This window comes from Sitodiplosis mosellana, unplaced genomic scaffold, assembly GCF_009176505.1.
Source record: "Sitodiplosis mosellana isolate CC-2019 unplaced genomic scaffold, AAFC_SMos_1.0 Smas_scaffold_21, whole genome shotgun sequence".
Lineage (NCBI taxonomy): Eukaryota > Metazoa > Arthropoda > Insecta > Diptera > Cecidomyiidae > Sitodiplosis > Sitodiplosis mosellana.
The window spans coordinates 899,695-923,014 of NW_022595263.1; the positions used below are offsets into that span (position 1 = coordinate 899,695).

Below are 23,320 nucleotides of genomic sequence, written 5' to 3' on the forward strand. Positions count from 1 at the left end.
TGAAAAAAGCATTTTGCTGGTCGGCGGCCTGAAACGCAGGAATATTTTGCGGAGTCGCAGATTTTTTCGTGGATTGTGTTGTGATTCTGAAACGAAGAAGAAGAGGAAGAGCAAAATTGAGAGCCGCGCGAAACTGAAAAGGCGTAAAGTTTTGTAGCGGCAAAATATGTTCGTAGTGTGCAGAATTTAAAAGCATGTTTCATTTTCAAGTGCGATTTTTTTCTTCGTCGATTGAAAACCGGCTTATGAAGAATGCTCGCAGTAATCCAGGCATAAGGTAGTTAATTTTAGTTTATTTTCGCCTTGCAGCTACGATTTTTTTTTGCGCTGTTGTTGTTACATCTAGCATAGTGTAACGTCGGGTCCACCATTAAATTAAGCAATTGTGATGGGCGTTCAATATTACTTTATTTGTTAATAAAGGCGATGCTTAGTTTTATCGTCGATTTAGCACTTCATCCACGCTTTCAAAAGTGCAATGTTTACACTTAAATATTCAAATTTCGCGAATTTCACTCAACTGAGTGGAGCGAGTGAAGATGATTTTGCGCATAATTGGATCGATATTAAAATATTCATTGCATATTTTTGCCATAAAATGGCGCAATAAATCAAATTTATCAGTGAGCCATCGGTGGAATTGATGATGCTGCTGGGCCCGCAAACGATGCCGTTCAATAGCGGAAGCAATACACACAAAGAAATTACAGATAAAAAAAATCTAATTTCACGATTGGTTAAAAATGGGTGCGAAGAGTAAATTATTTCGAATGGGGTACGAAATTGTCTTGACGACATTTTAATATTTAATTCGCATTTAAGTCATGTATGTATACATATATATGAGATATTGGAGTTTGAGAGGGCTGCTGAATTTATGGTGTATTTTACCCGGAACGCGCGTACAAACAAGTATTTGTTCATAAACATTCTTTATTTGCAAACCGAAAGGAATCGTGTCCCGACGTGTATATAAATATATCGGTCTCTCATGAATACGCACCGCTCTTTTCTCTCCGAGAGTGACGCTTCCCCATTTATGAAATTGCCGTTGGGCTTTATATCTGCATATTTGTAGAGTGATTGGTATTACTTTTATCGGTGCTTGTGTTCGATTCTCCGCCTCGCCTTGAACGGCAGAATGTTCGTTTTGGGTGCACATTGCACGTAAATAAATTGGAAAATTTCGTTTCTATCAGATATGCCATATTACAAAGATTAGGCACTCTCGATTTCGTGGAAATATGTGCGCATCCGAACGTTGTGCACATTTTTATTTCGCTATCATTCAAATGGCTTTTTGCATCGAAAACGAAAAATATCCGTCGATATTACTTCTTCTGCACCACACCACGAGCACATAATTCTAAAATATGGCAAAACACATAAACCACACATTGTTTTGTCATCGACAAGCACTTTATTGCCGTTTCGGTTTCGTGAGACTTTGTTAACGGCCATTTTGCTTTGTACACATCGAGTGCGCGGTCGGTGCCCATGCTTTATCGGAAAAATTGCGTGTGAATATCGCATTTTTGAGATGAAATACCAGAAACATGTGATAAAACATGTTCATCGTCATTAATCTATCGTGAAATGATCCATGCTTATCAAGAGCGGTGGATATTCATTACACGCGTGTCGAATGCAGCTTCACGTAAAGCGACCGAAAACCACAAATCATGTTGCATTTTTTGATGTTGTTGTCGTTGTTATTTCAATGGAGCTAAAGTACACTTTAGCGTCCACATGACACAAAATCACTTTTCGGCCGAATCCAATTAATCTGCTGAGATTCATTTTCGTCATTAATCCACCGAGAGGCAGAGAGTATTACAGCCCACTTTCAATAATATTTGTTTGGATTTATTAGCATATTCATTTTGAAATCTCATTTGGAGGCCAGAAATTATGCACATTCACACACAAACAACAAAAATTGGATGTACCTTGCAAAAGGATCGTATTAATTAACGTGATGTTCTTCATGTTAAAATTGAAATTTGGCCAATGTTTGTGGAAAATTGCATAAATTTTTCGGAGTCAATATCACCGGTGAGTGGAGAGTACGTGTCAGTAAAATCCTTTAGCCAAAAGCATAGGCGGTGGTTACATGTGTGTATATATCGGACTCTAGCTACACAAAACATGTGAATGTTAATTAAAATACCTGCAAAGCCAATGTAATATGGAATACTTTAGAATTGTTACCTTACCGCTACATGAATTCATGTGCGCATCGGTCGGTGTCTAATTCCATAATTTTTTTTTGGTGTGCTATTGCTTTCGTTCGTTCTCCTAAAATTCTAGTTGCAATTTTCGAAGTTTTGAGCTGGACTCATGCTTATCTTGAGTTTTCTACGTTCAAGTGTGTGTGCGAAGTGCTTTTGAGCCGGGCAATTGTTTTATGCTCTTTGGTTTCTCGTGTAATATATGTTGTTTTGGCTCTTGTAACACAAATGCAAATTCCACTAATTTTCTAAAGACCGAACCGATGCGCTTGCTGATGTGAATGTGCAATGTGCATGTGAGTTGCAAGGGCTTTTTGCCGCAATGGAGGTAATTTTCGCAAATGCATTATCGTTTCATTTCGTTGTTACTTGCAATGTAATTTAATGTGCATACAAGCACCATCGCCGTTACTCGCTCGTCTCACTCTGGACCTTTCTTTTTGCCGATATTATGATGTATGTGGGATTAGTTACGTTTTAATGTTTCGGCTGGTTTTCAGTAGGTGTAGAATATTGCATAATATTCAATATCCTTGTGTAATAGAACGTGTATGCACCACCATCACGCACATCCTTGTGCTTTGTAACGATGCCATCGTTATTTATTTAAAGTGTAATAGAATATCTGGATATATACAATTTTTGTACCGAACAACCAATTTTACGCACACCTACTCGGTCTTGATGCTCAGGTATACAACACCTAATTGAAGCGAAATGGAGCCACTCCATGATGGTGGCAAGAAAGAAAAAATGAACGCCCAAACGGCATCATTGGGAGTTTGTTGAAAATTGAACTGTTACCAGAGCACCCAACGAAATATGGGGTAAAACATGACAATAGCCTCTGTGTATTTGGATGCTCGTTAAGGCGCATTTTCTCATTTAGCACTTTCATAAATTCCGATTGCCTTAATTCCAGATAATTCATCGTCATGGATGATTTGAAAATAGCAGTTCACTTCTCCACTGTGATAATGCTCTTGTTTCACGATGAAAATGTGTTCATTTGATTAATATCGCAATCTATCATCGATCCCTAGCACTTGAAATTCAATGTTGGATAATTGTAATTTAGATTAAAGTCCGTCTCTGTGCTCGTTCTATTCCGATCGATGTACAAAAATAGCGAAAAACTGCTAGAAGAAGGAAATGTAATAAAAATGCAAACATTTTCCACGATTTATGATGCTATTCCCTCAACTTTGGTTGTTCGATAGCTTAAAGCGTTACCCTTTTAAAATATGTCGACACGTCAAGAAACAAAAGCATTAAATCGCTGGGCGTTTGGGTGATTTTGCTTTGAATAACTCAACCATTTTCGTGTCAGCAGCATAATTACATGCCATAAATTTGATGAGCTGAAAAGTTAATGAAAATATCAACGGTCAATGGCGTTCTAGCCGGACCATTCATTAGAACAAAGCCCGATTTTGATTGTGAGCGCAAAGAGTCAGCGGCACAATCCACAAACTATTGTGTGGCTTTCATCACACATGCACTAAATTGGAATAGTGGTTTCTATTGTTCGTCAGCCAGTTTGCTATTGGTCATGGCATGTCATTGTATGTGCGGAGGCACACCAAATTAATCGGTTGCGAAATATATGAAAAATTTTCTCGATAAGAGAAAAGAACAGATTTAAATCATAAAAATGCCGGGGACAAATTTAATTGGCTCAACTGTCTGTGAGCTGAAAGGCTATTCTATCTATTGGGTGGGAATTTAAATCATTAATTTTAATGGCAACTGCATTGAAATTCAAACTTTTGAAAGAAATCCGTACTGATTGAAAAACGAATATTTAATATGAATTGAAAATGACAGAGGACACAGGACGTTGTATGATTCACATCATCGTTCATTTGACTCCCATCTCTATCTCTCTTGCCACCAATAAAACTATCTGAAAAAGTCCTCAGCGCGGTTGGTTAAATGCATGAAATGCATTAAAGAGAAAACTCCAACAATTTAAAATTAAATGTTTTTGTTCGTCGTCAAAACGAACACGATTCGATTCGTTTCGTTTCGGACCAAACGCAAAAAGGAGAACGAATCACGAGAAGAGTGAATGGAAGAAAAGAAACGAACACAAATACATACACAAAATAACATTTTCTGTCCTGTTGAAATCATGATTTATGGATCGGCATGATAGGTCTCGTTGATAATTCTCGTTGTATATTATATATTCTCTCTGTCTCGCTTTCGATGTATGTTTTATATTTTGTGTTTTTTTTTCTGTTCAGTGCCATGCTTCACTGTTTCTTCATTTGCTCATTTGATGGCGACAAGATTGACTGGGGACAATAAAAGTTTATTCTATTTCCTAGTGCATGTTCAAGCACAAATTCATGAAATATGTATATTCGAATGCATATAAATGCATTTCAGATAATTTTCTACTTTTTTACATTGCAACAGCATTCACAGTTTCTCTTTCTGTATGTGCCTTGGTGTGTCGTTCGATCAAAAACACACGAAGTGGCTGTTATTTCGCTTGATTTTTTTTTCCGTGTTCCAGTCATATTGTCAACAAGAAGTAGCAGAAATCGTTTATACGACATGATATCAGCATTGTGCCCGAGAAAAACATTCACAGTAAAATGGCAGCACTGAGGCTGAAACCGATAGATTCAAATAAGCTGCAAAGACAATCAGCACATGTGAATTGAGCTGTGTGTCAGTTCTACGTTATGTGTGCGAATTTTGTTTGGTAGCTGAATTGTTGACTTTTGTAGCCGACAACGACAACGTTTTTTTGCTGCTGCTGTTGTTGCCAGTGACATGATAGCAAAGCTGCCATTTTCCAGGCAAAAATGTGCCATTCACTTTTTGCTATATCAATAAAGACGATGAAATGAACTGTTTACTGCTTTTCTTAAGCACGACAAATAAATTTCCAAGCAAAACGTAACTGTACTCCTTTTTTGCCGAACATGTCAGAACGTGACTAAATTGCCTTTGATTAGATGGTTTGTGCACAACATGCAGTTCAACATTTATGTGCTTTTAATGCAGCGATCAAAGTTTTAATCTCATTTATTTTACGAAAATACAGTCGAGCATTACGATCGATCGAATTTGAACTTTAGTCTTATTGAAATTGGCTCCTTATTTGGAGGGAAAATCTCAAAATTGTTCTCAGTTCAGCTTAGGAGCTCACAGTTTGCTACACTTTGGAATTTGTTCACGGCGCATATTTTCACCTCATCGATATTCATGTATGCCAAGATGCTTTTCTTAATTGAATAAGTATGACCATTACCTAGTTTGATTTTTCATAACGGTATCGTATGCATGATATGCAAATTGTATAATGCGCCACCGTTTGACACGATATATATTTAAAATTTTATGTGTAAAATTGAGTTGTTTAATAACCATAAAATTTCAATAAAATATATTGGCATTGAACAAGCGCTGTTTACATGATATTGAATATCAAAACAGATCATTTTCGATGAAGAATCATATCCCATTTTCTACCATCATATGATTATAAATAATGAGAAGTAATTAATTTTCTATGCGTATTAAAATTGTCAGTAATAACAGCGTAGACATGCAAACAGCCAATCGCTGTTTTCAATGCGACGCAATAACACTTGCAATCCAACTAACGGTCTGTCACGTTCGAGAGTAGAGGAGGTTATAACCCAAAAGCAACTTGAAATTTTCGAAAGCTGTACGCCAAATTCAACGCGAACCTTTTTTTCTCTCTCAATGTTTTGAGATTTCATTTTTTATCCCTGTAATTTTGAAGTGGTTCACTTGCATAAATCTCAAATAGTTAACTTAGCAATTGCTTATAAATTACCGTCAATTACACAATTGGATCGCGTTCAAACATTTATTCCATTCATATGTCTTTCTTTTTTTTTTGCTGCGGTAGCTGACTGACGCAACGAACGCGTAAGGATGAAAATATTTTGTTTTGTAAGCAAACAACAACAATTCAACTGTAATTGCGTTCATTTAAACGTGGTTTGTTAATTGCTCACATTTTCTTCATTCAAACTCTGGATTGATTGATACGACTGCTGTGTGCGTGTGTTGAGCTTTTCCGCAATTTTTTTTTTCAATCTCTCTTGGCCTTTCCATAAATTAATTCTTTAAACATGACCAATTAAAGCAATTAATGTGCGAATAATCAATAAGCTAAATGAAAATGAGCAAGTGGTAGAACTGGTTGTTTGATGCAACTCGTTTCGACGTCAATTGTCATGGGAAATGCTAGACGTATTTAAGTCGATTGGATTGGCATTCGAAAGCAAATAGCATTTGAATAAATCAATTACAGCTCGCCTATAAATCACATTCTGTTTAGCTTAGGCCACTTTATTACACGCCTTTTTTGGCGCATCAAAATATCATACGGCCATAAAATGCTGTTAACAACTTAAAGTAATGGCTGCATAAATTGTGTCAGTCAGAAAATCAGGCAAGTTTCGTTTAATCGAGTTTTTCTCGGTTGTCTCCATGAAAAAGAAAACAGGTTCGATGTGTGCAATTGCAGTAAATGCAGAAAAAAAACGTGCGTCTGCAATTGCTCGGAGCAGATGTATCCATCAGCTTGGACTGGAATCAAAGCAATTCGTCATTGAGTAATGACATCACATTTCAATGCATATGAAATCGTGTGTCCCTCATAATTTATTGGCCGGCACATAAATAAATATTGCGCAAACTTTTAATTCCAATCGCAACACATACGAATGTATATGGCACACGGGGACTGGACGATATATACACCCAGATGACTTGATAATTGTATCCGCTTTTGTTTATTTTCACCATCGATTAACTGACCGACTTGTAATTTACTGCTCAAGCTTATATTTCGGCCGGCAAATACGAAGTTCGTTACGATACGTATTGTGTTTTCTATGCAATAAAATTCGCACATTTTGCTTTTTTTTCTCTCTCTTGTTGTTTCCACTGCCCATCGGATCTACTTTATAAGAGAGCACATTATTGTTGGATGGCTTAGCGCGCTTCTCTCCAGCCAGTTATTTGGCTCGCTTTCTCCCTTTTGGCTCGAGTGAAAATTTATTGAGCCGCACGAGTTTATAATGTGAAAATGGTTCGAATACGGTGGATTTTTCCCGTTCATGCGCTGCAATCGTCGCACTCTCTCATTCTCGTGCCAAATGAGCACATTCGAGGCATTCGACGATGCCTGAACCGAAAAATAAAATTTAGCAGGTATACCGTTGAATTATTCAAGTGTTGTACAGTAATTACATGTATAGTCATTATGTCGCTTTGGCTCTCTCACTCTCTTTCGCTTCCTCACTCTTCCCGTATAGCGGAGATGTAAAATGTAAAATGCATTATTATTAAAGCAATGATTTATGTTAAGTGTTTTATTATTAGGTGTATTAATTGTGAACTCTCACCGGCGTGCGTAATGTAATCGTTAAGCGTCGCATTGTTCAATTACAATGCAGTAACCGCTGCTGCTGTTGCCGCTGGATGTGTGTGAGTTTTTGATCTTTTGGCGGGCGGCGCGTGAGATTTATCGTAGAATGTGCGAAAAATTACCACGCTCGTAGAGTTAAGCGTTCGGATTTTATGATGATATATCGGCAAAAATCGCACATAATATCATTGTAATGAATCATTGGATTTCAAAAATTTAAATTGCTTCAGAAAAGTATGTAGTTCATATCGTCGGCATATTTATTGCCGCCATCGGCGCGCCAAACTACAGAAAAACAGTCGAATGCGCACCAAAAACTATCTACAAACTATTATCTATAGATTCTAATTTGCCATAAAACTCGATTTAATGCCAACCCCATGTAAATCGTAGCCGTTTCAGGCTCATTGCACCAAAAGTATATTTATATGCACAACACAAACACACACTTCACACAGATAATTACATAAATTTGATGCTTATCAACGCGAACAATTTTTTTCTCTCCAATATAATAATTTATTATTGGTGCGTGCACTGAAAATTCAAGTAGCGATAAAACTTTGAGCAATACCTTCATACACACAAAATATCCAATTTTGAAACAGACAAAATCTCTCTCCACCACTGACTTGTACTGAAACACTGATAACAACTCCTACAATAGTTAACAAATGTTTGCCGAATGCTAGCTAGAATGTTGTATATGGAGATAGCGCATTTTGAACCTTATTTTAAAGCATTCTATAGTTTGCGTTTATTGTTGAAGCGGGTGACTCACGGCGGGCGAGAGAAAATTCAAAACTTCGCGTATGACCATGAAAACCATTCTTGCAGAGTTGATTAAATGGTTAACAGATGACATAACCACATTTGCACATTTTTTATGAGCTCGGGAAAATACAAATTGCTTCTCCGAAAAAAACCAACCACTCAATATAAATGGATTTTCGTCTTTAACTCAATTGTCCCTGCGTCGCTGCACAAGTAGTGCCACACAACACAAGTATATCTATAAGTCACAGTTAGTTCGACGCAATGTGTGTCATCCTTTTTGAAGGTTACGCACAATGACATTTTTGCGAGTGAAACGAACCGGTTGGTAAAAGAAGAAATTGCAACCCTTAAAGAAACAATTGTGCTCGAGACACACACACATCCAAAGTCAGCATGATGTTCAGCTTGTTTCAATGGAAAGTTATTACTTTTTCATATTTCATATTTTTGCGATTGTTTTTTTCCTTCCTTTGACACATTTTTGTTTCCTATTGTTTCATGGCATTGAATAAGTTTTTTTTACAGCTTTACGCACTGTGACACATGTGCCAGTTGCATAACAGTCAATATTTGTCATATCGTTTCGTTACAAATGGTTTTACTTTCAGTCGAAAAAGGAAAGTTTCCCATTTTCTACCTGTGAATTTGACAATTTCTTTGAGATTTTTTATGACTTTTTTGCGAATTCTAGCCAACTGTGATTAAGTCAATGGAATATTTTTACGATGCCAAGAAGAATCGTTTGTGAATGTTATTATGCCATTTTTTTTTTTCGTCGAACACATATATAAAAAATGTGTTGATGACTGTATTTTAAAGATAAATATTCGAAATCCGTAAGTCAAAAATAATAATTTATTCTTTTACGTCTTTTAAATTGTGTACAAACATAGAAACGACGTTTTCATTAAAAACAGAATGGGTTTTGTTCTGAAGTCGCCCATAAAATGGCTTGTCAAATGATAAATTAATTCGTTTCGATTTTAGTTCTCATTTTTATACTTAATTAACATTTTTGGCGACAGAATAATTTGTGAACGAATTGACTGACGATAAAACCACTGAAACAGCGACCAATTTTAGCGTTTATGTTTGGAATATTATAACAGAAGCGTTATAAAACGGGCTATCACATACATTTATCTCTTTTCGCCTCCCATAAACACCATTTGCGGCAGTTACGTTCATTTTGGAACAGCAATAGATACTTTATAATCGTATTAAATGGCTGTTAGCCATTTGAACGAACGAACGAACAAACGAAACGAAACGAAAAAAGGAGTACGTAACGTTACACGTTCGACCATAAATTCTACAATACACATTCATCTAACTAAATCGAGTGTGTGCTCCGCGCGCACTTACGACGAACGCGGCACAGCGCAGCACAGCAAATCGAAGCGAAGCAGTGGCGTTGCACGAAAGCAAGCAATATCCATCTATTTATCTCTTTCTAATGGGTGTTTAGTTTATGGGTGTTTCGTTCATTAACAGAGCATTTATAGTAAACGCATGTGGAAAGTGATATACGATACAGAGCACGCCGAGTACATACACACAGCGTCACCCAGTATACGATTTATGTGTGTTGATGTGTCTGCGTGTATGTATGCGTTTGTGTATGCTTGCGAGTGTGCAATAGAATGAAACGTCCATAACCGGCTCTTGTTCGCAAGCAATGCCAGCCGATTCATTCACACCAATTACAATGATCAACCGAACGACAGAGATGGTGCGCGTAAATAATACCGTGTGTATGCCATTGTTGGTGTTGTTGGTTGCCGTTTTTATGGCCAAATAAATGTCATGCATCCCATACACAAACACATATAAAACCCATAGAAACGTACGATACATTCGAAATGGTGGCGTTTGTCTACGCTGTTTTTTTTCGTTCGTTTCAAAGGATTTTATTTTTAGTTCAATGCTAAATAGCAATTCTCGTGTATTTTCTCAGTGATTTTTTTTTAGATAAATGTGCCGACTAAATCAAATTAATTTGTCTTCAGTTGTGGAATTATTCTGTGTGTGTGCGAGAGCGAAATAAATATGAATGCGAGGTGGCCATTTATAATCGAAAAGACAAACTAAATGTCATGACGTGATTAAGACGTCGCCATCAAAATGTACTGCATCCATATTTGATTCATCTGTGCAACGCCATAATTTAAATGGTATGTGTCATCGATTTTACGTGAAAAATACACACTTTTAACGCGATATAATTCAACAATTTTACATTGGCACAAATAATCGTTGTTGACAAAATTTAAAGAATTTCGAAAATTTTCCGTTGCTTCGTGTAAAATGTCCTGTACGAAAGATGTCCGATATTGGTTGCATCTGGATGGTTTGGAACATGTCATATTCAAATTATGCTACAATTTTTTTTGTAAAAGGACAATTTAACTGTTCCCACGAACGTTTATTTATTGATAAACATTTGTTTTATTGGCTATAAAATGGATTACCTCATTTTTTTCGAACTTCAAAGGTTTTGATGATTTATAAAAACAACAACTCAACTTTAATAACTCATTTAAAACACATTTACAATCACAAAATAAGAATAACTATTGTAACAAACAAACAAACAAAAAAAATGTGGTGAAACTTTGTGAAAACTTGTGCACCAAAATAGCGCACGAAGTGCCGGCCTCAGCAATCACAAGTGTTTTTCACACAGAATGTAAACAAATCGTAAAATTAAATGTTTAATTCGAGTGTCGAGACTGCATGCACATCCAATAGATAGAGAAGTGGCTGTTATACGCATGCGATTATACGCTATGTAGTAAATTATAGAAGTTTATTTGCGGAGCACGATACGCCGACGATATCGCATGGTGTATAAGAGTGTTTTGAATGCAGGACAAAAGCGAATGCAATAAATGAAATGTGTTTTATCGTCGATTACGATTCTCTTAACTTGGCCTTCTTCTTTTTTTGCATGGTTGTTGCCAGCAATATTCACCTTTTACAGAATAGTTAATACTTGTGGCAAATGATATCATCATTGAAAACGATGCCATTTAAAGTTGTAACTTGAATCGTCAATTGCTCATTTGATTGGAGTTTTCGTTAGAGTAGAAAATGGCTTGGAATTCTTCGGGTTGGACGGCGAAAAAATAATAATAAAACTCATATTGGTGTGTACATTGGTCTCTTGTACATGCAAACAAGCAATTTTGCGCATGTATGTTGGCAAGAAATGAAAACAACATCGGAAAAAAGGATAAAAAAATATATGGCGAGTTGAATGAAATACTATGTAGATTTATTGCTTGCAGTCCATTTATCTTCATATATTCAGTCTAAAAAAAAAATTCGCTCATCTATTTGAACTTGCTGCTGCTGCTGCTACAATCGAATCAATTTTTTTTTCGTATGTTTCGCAATTTCGAAAAAGTTTTTTTTTCGTTGTATTGCTGTCAGCGAAAAGTACGCACAACCGATTAATTTAATAAATTTATACATTTTAATTTAGTTTAAAATGTGCTCGCGATAAAATAGGCCCATAAATTTAGCGGAGCACGGGATTGTTGTTCGTGCATGTGTGACATCGCAGTTGCGCGCAGTAGCACTAGAAAATCACATTACATCGGCTCTTTGGTCGAGAGAGAGGGAGAGAAAAAAACAAATGAGAATGCCATGGCATCGAGAACGCATTTTAGAACATACATTGTGCGATTATAACGCACAAATGCTTATAAATAGCATGCTCAATTTATCACATAAAAATGCCATCGCTTAAACATTTTTTTCTCTGTTTCTGCTTTAATTCATGTTTGCGCTTCTTTTCGCTTTTTGTTTTCGTTTAATTTGTGAGCCAAGAACGATAGATGTATTACGCGGCTACGTCGATGAATCGTGTACAAAGAGCCGCACGCTAATTTTAGAGCATGACCAAAAGCTGTGACTTGGTGGAGAGAGAGGGACAGAGTGCAAAAAAAGGAGTGTTGCATGTCATGATTTTTCAAGGGGGCTGATTCCAATGATGAATGAATCCTTTTATTGCATGATGTGTCTCTTGGCAACTACATTTTTTTGCTTCTCAACTCATTACCATTTTTAAATTCGACTTGGTTTGTGGCCAATTGCATTGCAATTCAAACCATTTTCAGTTGCACTGTTGGAGCCAAGAATTTTCTCTCATTTTTCACTCCCTCTTTTCGCATTTCAACTGTAGCAAAATGTGATTCTTTTTTCTTCAATAGACATTCACAAGATTTATATTCACTTTTTAGTTGTCGTGTGAATTGAACCGTGGATTTTAATGTATGGAACGAAGGAAAATGTGCACATATCATGGAAATTATACAGTTTTCGTCGAAATTTTTCATCAAATCGTTTTGATGTGACGTCATTATCGATGATCGAGACTAGATAAAGTCATGGTTAAGTGTAGCGAAAAGCTTCCGACAACAATTACCGCCTCTTTTCAACAACAATGTGTTAATATGTTGTTTTTACTATCGCAATTATATCTATTGAATTACGTAACAACACTGCAATGCAATGCAATCCCGATGTATATTTAACTGAAGCGCAAAGCATATAATCTTACAATCAGACATACACGCACCAAATGCGATTTCTGCGCGTTGATTCGGAAGTCTAGACTGTGCAAGCAAAAACCCATCAAATCGACTCTTCAGCTTGGATTATTGACTTGGCAACCGTTCTTCATGCCATTTTATCTTAGACTCGCATTAAAATCACAATCAACGACATTAAAGCCGTTATTGTTTACATATCTGTTTGAGAAATTCATCGTAAATTTACAAGAGGCAAAATGCGAGAAATGAAAATGAATAAAAGAATGAAAAAAAAATTGAGCAGATTTATTGCCACTCAAAATTGGAAGTAGTGGAAAAAGTTTCTCCATTCGCGTGCAGATGGAGCGATTTGTGAATAAATAAATATTTTATTTACTATTGCCTTTTATCGATGAAAGACAGAGCTCGTACACAAGCGCAAAGAACCAGACCGAAAACAGAATAAGGCTAAGAATGGAGAACAAAACGAACGATACTGATACATAAAACACCTTAAAATATATCGTATGGACTATGTCCATTGTCTGTGTACTCTCTCACTCACTCTCTGTCTTGTGTTCGGGGTATGTGCGAACAGCAATGATACGTGCGCCTTCGTCGCTTCAAGAGTGTCTTACGTACAGACACCGATATATTCGACAATCAGGTAAAACTGTTATTTTTCAGTCATAAAAATCGATATGGCCACTTTTATTGGGACAAAATGAAATTTGCTCGCATTAGAAGCATTTATGCAGTGTTTATTCCTACTCAAACCGAAAGTATCCACAGCCCGATGCGCTCGTTAAATTAGCATTTTTATTTTAAATATTCATTTGTTCAAGTGGTTTTGTTGTGTCCGTTCGTTCGTTCGTTCATTCGGCAAAGAAGCAAAATCCACAACCTACATAAATGCGGTCGATTCGGGTAGCACACGTGCAGGCGGTGTTATAAGCATCATTTTATGGGAGACTATTTACATGTGTGCTGCCGATGTTGCTGTTGCTGATTATGTGTGAGTGTGTATGAGCGTTTTGTTGCTTTTGAATGCTCATTGTTACTTCATTCATAAACGGATTCAATCCAAACTAATGTATCTCTATTTAAATCGTCGCATTTATTTACACATTTTATGGAATAAATGTGTGCCAATTAATCGGCTTGTGCTTTTGAGAATGTGTGTTAATGCCGAAATGTCATACAAATTTTCAATTTTATCGATTTGACGGGTGTTTAGTTGTTTCTTCAGCTGTTTATAACTCTGGCACTTTGGTTTGTGTGTGATTTTTCTATCTGAACATTTCTATTAGCATTTCATAAATCTAGAATTGGTTGGTTGTGCACACGCAAAGCGAAGCACAGCAGAGAATTTCGGTGAAAGAGGTACTTAGCAATGGCATGATAATGCCGACGGAATGGCAGTGACAGCATGATTTACAACGCCTATATATATATATGCGTGTGGTTTAAAGGTGTTGCTTGATTGTAATTTATCTTGAGAATATCAACTGACCACAATATAAACTCCATATAAAAGTTGAATTACCTTTTTTGATGAACAATGAACACTGTTTAGTGCATATAGTGACACTGTGATCTTATCGAACTAATGAAATGTGAAATGTCTCATTTTCCCCAATGGCTATTCAAATGCTAATTTTGATTACGCCAGACACTGACTGGCTGACTGGCTGACTCATTGCTTTGTGCGAGCCATTAAACTCTCTTTTTTCTCAATTGGATTTGAAAAGGGTTTTGACAGCATACTTCCGTTTTCCAAGTAGTTCATTAGTTATGACATTTGAATTCCAAAAAAATCTTATATAAAACCCATTCGTTAAGTAATTTTGTAACCTTTTGCAACATTTCATAAGGATTAACATGGTTCTTTTAGTTTTGCTATAAAAATGCTTAGAAAAAATAAAACACATGCTGTATTTTTCACAAGGCAACCACACCTAAATAGACAGCGAATCAAAGCGTAGTGCGTGAATGCAAAATACGTCATGGTATCGGAACGCAATGACAAAATATACGGAAAAAAATACTAACAACAAATACAACCTTTTGCACTGTTGTTGAGGCTATAAATATGCCTTGATTCGAAAAATACCATTGATTGAAGCAGAAAATTTATGGGTTCTACCAAAAAGCTGACACATATAAAATTTTGTGTCAATTTTTCTGTATACATGCTTGTTCGGCTCTCATGTCGTTTCGGCCGCAGTTTCAGTTCGAATACAATATAGCGCACGCCAGCTCGAAAGACACATACCACAAAAAAACCACCGTGAGAGAGAGAGAGAAAAAAATCAATAAAGCTGTTTGATTTTCGTATCCACGAATATTTTTCCGAATTGTTAAAGTTCCTGCAATGTTTCGTTGTTGCTGAGCGGTTATGCATGGTATAGTATACGTAACTATGCCAGTGTGCTTCCAAACAATGGGACCACACTAAATATCCACACACAATCTATATGTCGATGTATGAAAACGCCAAAGATATTATTTGTTGGCTAAACGCAATTTGTTCTGAATGCGAGTGGCATGTAGTAACATACATTTTGGATGATTCGCTGCTGTCCAATCGACTTTCCAACATAGTGCCGAGAGTAATGTGTAACTTTTTGTGTTCGTACTCTCCGAATCCTCCCGACAGCACGGGAATCGTGTGTATGTGGGTTGAATGCTGCTGTTGTCTTTTTTGTTTGAAACTCACTTTTTCCGGCGCACCGATGTGTCAACTAATTAAAAATTATGCTCATTCAACCGTGTTTGCCATGATAGCAATTAAAGAACATGCATTTCAATTCGGGTTAAAATTGGTTGGAGTTGTTATTTTTTTTCTCACTTCAACCATGTTCGAATTATCGATTGATTCGATGGCGTGCGAGGGTGTGTGCTTCTAAACGAAACGGTGAAGAATTATTCAATTTTCTTGAACTCAATTTTTCGGAGCGTCCACCATAAAAGGCCAACTAGATTAATGAAATTTGGCGTTAGTTTTGAAGCTCAACAATAGCGACGGCATCAAATTAGCAATGTAAATATTTCACTGCGCAATACAGAACAAAAAGAAAAAAAATAACACAAACACTCCAAATTGATTTATTTCGTTTTGGGTTTTATCACAGCATTAGCTTCGAAAACACTAGAGTGATTTCGGAGGGCAAAAGTGCTGCTGGCTAACGGAAAAAAATTTATTCGTCTCGAGCAAATCGCATTTAAGGAATTAAAGATGTAGACATTTATATTCGTCGCTATTTCGTGCACTTGTTTGCCATATTCGATGGCTGCGCCCATAGTAAATAATCAATTACTAAACAAGAGCGAAAGAGAAAGAGAGAAGAAAACAAGAAACCGTCCAATTGGTCTAACCACACACTAATTTCTTAATGGATTGGAATAGCCATATTGAGTGGCTCACAGTGCCGTCGCACTGTTGTAATGTCACCATCTGAATTATTGATTCAAATAAATGGCGCTATTCAAACAATTGATGAGCTTTGGTTTCATGAAATTTTATTGAGGTGATTAGATCGATCTATATTTTGCACGTATCAATGCGCTGGGAAAAAGTGAGAAATCTCATAACTTTTCAAAGAATCCATTAGGCGGATATAGAACAGAGCCCTTAAATGTCAAAGATAGAATCTAATGACGACGACGATGACGAAGTGGTATTTTTCGTTCAAAATTTGGTTATAGAATCAACCGTTGAAAACGACTTTGAAATCATTTTGCCGACGGAACGGGAATAAATGAAAAGACGAGTTAGCAAGCACGCGAATTAAGCGTATGTATTATTCTGTTTTTTTTCTCAGTCCATTGAAATTATATACTTCCGTTGGCCTTCACCTTCTAAACTTTGTACCAAAGTGAATCCAGTTCTATGCAGAATCTTCTGATCGCCTAATGACAATTGATCAAATTAATATCCAAACTAGTAGCGTGTAATATAGTTTAGTTGCGTCGGGGTCACAAATGGAGGCCATCTTTACTAAATTGCTTGCTTCCTCTTTGGGGCCAAGTCTCTAAAACTCACTTTTTACGTTTCAAAATTGAAACGAGTTTTCTTTGCCAAAAAATCAATCAAATTCTATTTTTTACTAAACTTCGCCCATTTGTTCGCGCTAATGTTAATGCTGACAGACTGGTACGACTATTTTTTGCAACTATTCAAACAAGTGCCAATACATCACAAGGTGGATGTTAAAGAGGTTAAAATTTACGATATTGCTGCGATATTTGAATATAAATTTGTGAAAGTGTTAAAGATTGTCATTTAATTAAATTCAATCGCCGTGACAGATTAAAACCGGCAGATAATAGGATAATTTAAATCCAACTTTGGATATAATGGCTTTTAAAAACATAAAAAAAATCTATTGGCTTAATCGATTTTTATTAACGGTCAAACCGAACCCCACACAGCTCTAACTTGAGCTCAGTTTCATATGGCGCGTATTTACACTTGATGCTTCGCTTTGATACTTGCAAATTGTTCAATTTCTTGTAAAATTATAATTGCCGCTCAACAAAATTCGTCCCATGAAGTTTTTCACTTATGCATGCCGCGCGGGTCTTTGCATATAATGCCTGGTGCGCTCAACTCATTTTACATACATATGAGCATCGAACACACATTTCGCCCGTACAACATCAGCCATACATTTAAAACATTTTGCCGTGCATGTCCTGCCATGAAATGTGCTGTCAGACAAATGCGATTACACGCGCATAATTTGGCCGAAGTATTTGAACGGTTTTTGTGAGTTTAGATATCGATGTGAATAAAGATGAAGCGTCGATTGAATACCAAAATTTGAGATTGAGTGTAGTGGTTTTGCGGTATAATTAGAGGAGATGGAGTTGCGCATGATATTTCCCATTTTTGACTGTTCAATGTGATTGTTATGACTCATTTAGTGTTTATAAATGGAGTGCAATCATTTATAAACAAATAAGAATATTCAGTATCAATGAATATGTGAAACAAACCGATGACAAAATAAAGAAGCACTGCACATTGCATAACCTAGCGCATGCAAACTTTTAATCCGAGCGATCGGAGATTTATCTTAAACGTTGCATAATGTATGTAATCACGTATAATTTGTACGTCCTGCGTTGATGCAAAGATTATAGTCAAGGCGGTTTAACTGCACGGTTTCCTATAAAATTGAATGTGGCTCCACAGCATACATTGTATGTTTTATGAATTATAATTACGCTTCAAGAAGAGTGAGTGAATGTTAGCTCGAGTGTGTGTGTGTGTATCTGCTACACTTTTCAGATGAATAAAATAAATAGCGCAAAAAAGACGAAGGCGTTAAATCAGCTCTTTCAGGCGATTAAATCAATTTGGTCCATACACTTTAAAATAATTAGCTGAAATAGCGTTGTATAGCGGCCCGATGATAGTTATTAATTATATTGTTATTAATTTATTGGGTGCGAAAAAGCATATTTAAATTTATTAGCCGATTTTTTTTTCTTCACTTTTCTCAGTGCATTTTTGTTGTTGTTGTTCGCTTGACAGACTTGCATGCTTAATGCGTGTTTCCATACGAGTGAAACTGCATACAAATTAAATTTTATACGATTTTAATGAATATTATGGGTTTTGCATAGAAACGCACAAATAAAACGGAAAGTGACGCTAGTTTTGATTGCAAAAATTCAATTTACATGCAAGAAAACAAAAAAACCAAATCAAGCATAAATTGTTTTCTGTTTTGTGTGAATGAGATGATAATTATTCTGCGAAAACATTGAATTATTCATGAAACACACGTATCAAATTCAACAGCCAGAAAAATAAGAACAAACAAAGCGTATACAAAATGAAAAAAAAAATTTGCTACGCACACAAAAATTCGATACACAGGCGATGAAACGAAATATTGTAAAAGTGTTAGTGGTCAGCATTACCTTTCCAGATTTGTTTTTTAAGTACCTTCTTCGTGTTCAACTCAAAAAACGAAAAATAAAATTTAATGGAAAGGAAGAGAAAAAAACCGAAAATACTCAATTTTGGCACAGAAATTTGGTTAGTTTCAAAAAGGTTAAAACTCAATCGAAATGAAGAAACAAAGAAATCTCTGATTGATACAAATATTTACATTAGCATGGCCACCGAAATCAAGTTTTCAGGTCACCTGCTCAATGACACACAACGAAAGAAAAAAAGATGGCGAATTTGGAAGACGAAACGAAATTGATAGAGAGACGAACGAAATCAATGAATTTAGTAACACAATCGAACCGAATTGAAAACACAAAAATGAAAAACTTAAAGTAACTTGAAACAAAACAAAATTATATAAAATAAATGAAGAAGGTGACTTACCTATCCAATCTGGAAGTAATGACCCCGATAGCGAATCTGCATATCGTTTACCTGGAACGAGACAAAATTGAAATTGATTATTCATTCATTTGTTTACTTAGAATTTGCAAGCCTTGCTTATTAATGAGTAATTTGCCTGAGAAATTGCGTGAATCAAATGAAAGTGTTGGTTGTGATACACCTGAATGAATGACGAAACGAAATAAACACCGTCTGAGCATTCAATGTTAATTTGTGTTAATGAAAATTAGCTCGAAATCGAAAGAAATGCACATTTTGAAAAATGTGAGTGTTTGCGAGATAAGATAAATGAGCGAAAATGAGCGGTGCACGTGTAATGTGTGTAATTTAAACAAATTGCAAAAATTAAGCAATAAATTATTACATTAAGTTGAGCTTAAGAGTGCATTTAGCGGAGGCGCATGCAGTGCGCTAGAGTTTTCGGTGTTCGTTTTTGGAGTTGGATCCGAATAAAAAGAAGTACAGGTTCAAGTTGCCATGATGGTGTAACAGTGGTAGCTGCGTATTTCAAGTCATAAGATAGTCTTATTGTCATGGTAGAGAGAGCACAACGTGTGTTCGTTCGCTTGCTTGATTCCGGTGAGAGCGTCTTCTTTCTTCAGTAGAATAGAACAAAAACATACACCTGTGCCATTCATTATTTTGGTTTATGTGTTTGTTGCTGTGTGCGCCCCGCCAAATATACGATGGTATGCCATATTTGGCGTGGATGCCATGTATTTGCTCGCATCATTTAATATATGTGCACGTATTAACGAGATATTATTAATAATACACACAAATATTTCATGAAAAGAAAAAGTGGGGAAAGTGAGCGCGCCAAATGTGCGTTCGTTGAGTAGACATGAAGCGCATATTTTTCACCACAAAACTTATCACACACCCTATTCACATATTTGTTTCGCATCGTGCGTCGCATATATTTTTTTTAATAAATAGAATTTGTTGAAAATATATCACTTTGAGTTGGGATTCGGGGAGTTTATGAAAGCGATGCCTTTATTTAAAGCACTTGCATACTTTGTTATTAGAACGGCAGCAGTTTTTCGGGAACAAATTAAATTGCTCCTCGGAATGAATAAAGAAATGAAATAACGACCAAATCTGTAATTTATAAAATGGCCCAAAAATTATTATGGCGTCAAATTCTGGTTTAAATCTTCTTTCTTTCGCTCTTGGTGTATATGTTTATGTATATACATATGTGTGTGCCTGCTAGCTCCGATCCAAAATTCAAATGTGCATAATTTAGGATTTATTTCGGTTGGTAAATCGTTCCGAAAGAATGAAAGTATTTATGCACTGCAATGGAAAATACGAGAGCAAGAGCAATTGGAAAAATACGATTGCAGAAGTGCAGACCGAGTTTGGGCAGCAAAACTTTTGCGAGAAAAGATCACACCGCAGCAGCAGCCAACAACAAAACTAAATCGGAAAATATATGCAGCACCGCAGAAAATATTGCGTTTTTCGAGTTTTTCTTCTGTTGCCAACAAACGTTTAATAAGTTCATAAGCCAGCAAAAGCACCACTCAGCAGAACTAAGCACAACCCGTCTCTCTCTCTCTCTTTCTCTTTTCGTCTCTGCTTTTTGCTCGTCTCATTCTTTCTTTTTTATTTATAATTCCATGATCGTTGCTGTAGCGAGAATAAGCCACGGCTGGATCTGTTCGCCTGCTTTTTTTTTCTATCTCTCTGGTTTTTTTCCTCTGCTACATGCGTTTTTGCACTGTCTATTTTTTGGAAATCGAAACGAAGAACATTTGCCTCATGTTTATTCAAAACGTTCTATTTTCCTGGTGTAATTTCTCCATTTGCTGACTAGCGCAACGAGCGAACAAGGCGGCAAAAGGAGAAAAAAAATTGCACTTGATGTTGACTCGCTCCACCGCTGCCGTACTTCACACGAAATAAATAAATGTACACCACGATGCTTGTGTTTATTTTGTATAATTCCATTTACGATGAAAAATTTAAATTAGACCGCTTACGCGTGTGAAATACTTGAGCGTTGAAGAAAATGGTTATTGTCTTTCTCTGTGCTGCGGCGAGAGAAAGAGCGAGCTCTGTACAACTTCAAGTTGATACCATGCAGAGGACCTTAAACACAGCGACGATAAATTGACTCGAGACATAGTAAATATTATGGAAAAATGAACGCGTCCGAAAATAATTTGCAACAAAGAGGGCGAGGAGCGAGAACAAAATATTGTCCGAAGAAAAAAACTCCTTATCCATGATAAAAATGGCAAGTTCGATTGAGTGACAGGCACTCGAATGTAATGAAGCTCGTGTATGAATAATCGCTTTGATTGCTATGATTTCTATCCTTTCATGCGAACACTCATACACAAAAAAAACGCCCATAAATTCGGTCGATGTCCATGTGAATTTTGCACACACATACAACACCCAAGAATCCCCAATATTTAACTCGGTCGCTCGGTTCGCTTGCACTGGCGAAATATAAAACCCATTAATTCTCCATAAGCCTTTGTTAAAACGTACAAAATGTTAAATGGTTTAACTATTGTCGCTTCTGCTTTCATATATCAACACGATAATTCCACCACGAAACAAATAAATTCTACTGCTGGCAGCGGTATTTGTGTGTTTTAATGCCTGCGTGTGTGTATGTCGATTTGCAACGGAGATGAGCAACAACATTCGGATTTGGTTGGCACAATGGCAAAAAATGGAATCGCATTTGAATTTTTTCGTGCTGTTGTATTCTCTCTTGTCATGAATTTATTAGGTGTGTGAAGGAGTGTGGGGGTTCATAGAAGGATAGATACTCTTGTTCCGTGATGTATGAAATTAAGCGTTAAATGGCACTGTTAGAAGCACATATGTTCCAAAGTATTGGCGTTTGGAAAAAAATGGAGCTAGAAAATTGACATTTTGCTGCAATTTCAAAGGTGATTAACATTGAAAAACTTTACGAGAAGAATAATAATCATGACACCGTATTGCTGCAGCCAAGAGAGGGGAAAAAGTTACCGAATAAAATAATTTACGTTAAATTCTCAAAAAGAAGAAAAATCTACAAGAATTTTGAACCGCAGCGGCGGCGGCGACAGCGACAGAAGCACAACTTTAATTAGATAAAACCAAAAACTCGTTCGCATCTTTAGTCCCACACCCCTGGCACCGCAGCATCCATTTGCAATAATTCTTCATAAGAATAAGAGATAAGAATGTCTAATGAAGCATTTTTAATGTGGAAAACATGTAGATTTGCGCCCGAACGTACTCACCCGCCGCCACATAAGAATTCTTCTCTTTTATGATCGAGTTTGTGTGTATAAATTTGCCTTTCGTAAGCACGTTATTAGACAGCGACAAGTATTGCATTTCGAACTTTCGAACGCATACGCAGCACATAGTTTCTTATCACACATACGCCATTCCATGTGCGATATGGATGTATGTGTGTGTGCTTTTCGGCGTTGCGAGACCATAAATAAAATTGCAACATCCCTTGTTGAAATATATTGTTGCGCATAAACAAAACAACACCCCTTAATGTTTAATATACACAATACAACCGCATATATCAGAATAATATGTTTTATTTGTTGGTTCGTTCGGTTCAATTTAGTTCTCGTATGTTTATTTGCAGTTGTTGCGATGGCGAGGCGAGAACGTGTGAGAGTTGCTATGTTCATCGTTGCTTCGTGTTCCATTTAAAGTCTTTTTTCTCGCCGCAATATTTGCATGTACGCCAAGCTACCGCACTATGTTTTATTGAAAGAACTATAGATCGTTTTGGGTCGAACGAAAATACGAAGCATTTTCTTCATATCGATATGATATCTTCTGAACCACCGAATAGTCATATCAAGCATAACGACTATGCGTCGGGCGAGCGCGCGCGCACCAGCAAACCGATTCGCATATCATAAAAAATTATCGATAACACGAAAAATGGCTGTTCACATGTACAAAATAGAAGCAAAAGGCGAGAGATATAGTG

General features: G+C 36.5%; 1 protein-coding gene across 2 annotated transcripts in view; it reads right to left on the minus strand.

The window, feature by feature from the left end:
* The window catches only part of LOC129568581 (homeotic protein ultrabithorax-like), a 96,845-nt gene that overhangs the window by 41,558 nt on the left and 31,967 nt on the right, over window positions 1–23,320 (minus strand). Inside the window, exon 2 of one of the 2 annotated variants that reach the window (XM_055446635.1) lies at window positions 19,324–19,374. The exons of the other annotated variant lie outside the window; for it this stretch is intronic. Coding sequence (XP_055302610.1) covers window positions 19,324–19,374 — 51 coding nt within the window. The remainder of the gene's footprint in view (window positions 1–19,323; window positions 19,375–23,320) is intronic. 2 annotated transcript variants of the gene reach the window in all.